This window comes from Papilio polytes, unplaced genomic scaffold (genome assembly GCF_000836215.1).
Source record: "Papilio polytes unplaced genomic scaffold, Ppol_1.0 DF821400.1, whole genome shotgun sequence".
In the NCBI taxonomy this organism is placed as follows: domain Eukaryota; kingdom Metazoa; phylum Arthropoda; class Insecta; order Lepidoptera; family Papilionidae; genus Papilio; species Papilio polytes.
Window position 1 is genome coordinate 1,263,381 of NW_013527804.1, and position 2,911 is coordinate 1,266,291.

At 35.7% G+C, this 2,911-nt stretch overlaps 1 protein-coding gene across 1 annotated transcript in view; it reads right to left on the reverse strand.

Moving 5' to 3' along the window:
• The window catches only part of LOC106108694 (putative ribosomal protein S6 kinase alpha-2), a 6,621-nt gene that overhangs the window by 3,208 nt on the left and 502 nt on the right, over nucleotides 1-2,911 (reverse strand). Inside the window, exons 2-5 of the mRNA XM_013289953.1 lie at nucleotides 2,175-2,293; nucleotides 1,373-1,472; nucleotides 907-1,009; nucleotides 9-145 (exon numbers count right to left, since the gene is read on the reverse strand). Coding sequence (XP_013145407.1) covers nucleotides 9-145; nucleotides 907-1,009; nucleotides 1,373-1,472; nucleotides 2,175-2,293 — 459 coding nt within the window. The remainder of the gene's footprint in view (nucleotides 1-8; nucleotides 146-906; nucleotides 1,010-1,372; nucleotides 1,473-2,174; nucleotides 2,294-2,911) is intronic.

A 2,911-nucleotide genomic window follows, 5' to 3' on the forward strand; every position in this document is an offset into this window, starting at 1 on the left:
ATACTCACAGATAGTTTGAAGGTACCGCTGTCTTCGCAGCCGAGGGCAGCCAACAGCTCAGTTAAGCTGAGTCTCGAGCTCTCAGCGCGAAGCAGACCTCGCACTAATCGCTTGCTTTCCGAAGATATGTTCTCCCACACTGGACCTGTACCAAATATATTAGTTAACTAGCTGTTCTCATGCGACTTCAGCCACATAAAATTATGAAAATTTAATTTCATTGTTTACATGTGTCAAATTACCAATTGAAAATGTCAAAGCAACCTTGCTTCCGTAATGTTGGCAGCAACTTATGGTCTCTTCCCTACATTAGGGTTTTTATCTAAAATATTTACTCCCTAAGTTTAATGGCGTGACAATATATAGTCTAAAGCGTTACGTAAGTGTAGGGCTTTTCATAAAAAAAAGAATAATTCAAAAATATGCTGTAATTGCTGACATCTTAGGCAACAAAGAAGTGTGTGTTTACGCTTTATAATAGTATAGACTAGCTGTTCCCGTGATCCGCGTGTAATTATTTAAAACTATATTTTGTTGTATAAATTTGTTAAACATAGATTAAACATACTTAAGCGCGGAAAAAAATTTTTTTTTTATTTAAGTGTGCTAAATTATAGTTTGTTAAAGTTTGCTGTACGATATTCAACTTCAGGTGGGAAGGGAATTTAATTTCTTAACTTGAATGTATTATATGAAAAACGTTTTCTATACTAATAAAAAACATAATACTAATAAATGTGAAAGTTTAGATGGTTGTATATTTATTTCTACGTTGCTCCAAAAACCAACTTAACGGATTGATAAAATTCACAGAAGTAGAACATAGTGTAAAAACACGTAGTCTACTTATATTATTTTAATTCTGCGTAAAACCGCGGTTAAAAGCTAGTTACAAAAAAATCTCACCTTCCATAGTGAAGCTTCCAGTCCTGATCCTGTCCATGAAGGCTGTGACAGGCTCCTTATTGGAGACGGGCTGGAATGGCGCCTTGCCGCACAACATGCAGTACTGGAAATAAATAAAAAAAATATTTTTGCTAAGATATTTTTTACTTATTATTTTGCTCGTGGGCGAAGTCGCGAGCGGCAACTAGTATTTAGAATACCTATTATTATAATTTTTTATAAAATAAGATGGCGAAAGTGCAAACGGCCACCTGAATCCGCCGAAATGGCGAAGCGAGCGCTGCCCACAAACATCTGCAATTGCAGATGCGTTGCCTACCTTCATTGACGCACATATAGAAGATATTTCCCTTTGCATCTCTTCTGCTATCAAAACCAATTTTCCTGTACATCCTAACCTTTAAATGGAAAAGGGACAAAAACTAGGTCTCCTAAACATAAAATTAGGCCCTAAATGGGTACTTACAAATATAACACCAAGACTCCAAAGATCGCAAGCAGGTCCGTACCCGGGCGCGGAGGAGGAGCGCGCGCACGACACCACCTCCGGCGCCGCGTACGGCAAACTATTATAAAACAAACATTATTAAAATACTTAGACTTATCAGAGATTAAAAGAAAATGACGTTTTTTAAAATTAAATAATGAAAATTTGCAAAGAAAATAAAATAAGATTCATACTGTGAGTTTACTATTAAAAATTATTTCGAAAAATAGGCGTCCCGAGGAGAGGGACTGCCCCCACTCCTGGTAAAAAAAGAGAATACATAGATATAAAATCTACATGGCATATGGTGCATGGTAAATGTCCATGTGCACAAATCTTACTAATATTATAAATGCGAAAGTTTAGATGGATGGATGTTTGTTAGTGTTTGTAGCCAAAACTGCTGAACAGATATCGATGAAATTTGGTATAGATGTAGAGGATAGTCTGGAAGAACACATAGGCTACTAACTTTTGGCTTTTTTTTAACTCCACGCGGACGGAGTCGCGGGCGAAAACTAATAAATTATAAGTAATTTACTTTATATTACAATACTAACCTAGACTATGTCAATTTACTAACAAAAGAATGAATAATATATAAAAAAAATCCCATTACTGACAGCACTAGGTCTAGACATAGCTTACATCGCCTCCCATATTTCAAAAGGAACAGAATCTATTAAAAATCAACACATTACATTTAGTTATCTTTGTGCTACAAACCACAATTGACATACCTGTGAAAAACATTACCCTCCTGTGAGTAGGGCGTATTTACCTGAAGCAAGGCGTCATCATGCGCGCCCGGTCGTCGTGGTCGGGCAAACGACGGGCGAAACCGAAGTCTACCACTTTGACACGCGCCTCGTGCAAGCGGGTTGACGTCAGCAGAATGTTCTAGAAGTAGAACAAAACAATTAATTCCTGAAGAATAAAGAGTAAGGCAAGACAATATTTTTGGCTCATAAGACATCTAATAAGCCATAGATCCTAACTTATAGCTCATAGTGATTGAATAGGATGTCAACGATAGAATAGTATGGATATGACTGGAAATTGCTGCCATAAGTCATATTACAATAATTTATTTATTATAGTAAATTAACAAACTAAAAAAATCTGCTAATATTTTACAACACAAAAATTGATTACAGTTTGAGAAAAGTTACATTTTTTACATGGATAAATTTTTCGTTCGACGATAAACCTTACCTATCTTATTAAATCTTATCTACACTATTCTACGTACAGTCGGGGAAAATTACGGTGTTACTTAAAAACTTCAATCGTTGGAACAATTTGAAACGAGACTCGGAACAAAAACTGATACAAATTATGCTAATACTAATACTAATAATATAAAATGTGAAAGTTTAGATGAATGGATGTTTGTTAGAGTTTTGGAGCCTAAACGATTGAGCGGATTTCGATGAAATTTGGAATAGATGTAGAGGATATTCTGGACATAGGCTACTTGCATTTGTTTTTTTTTAATTCCGCGCAGACCGACTCGTG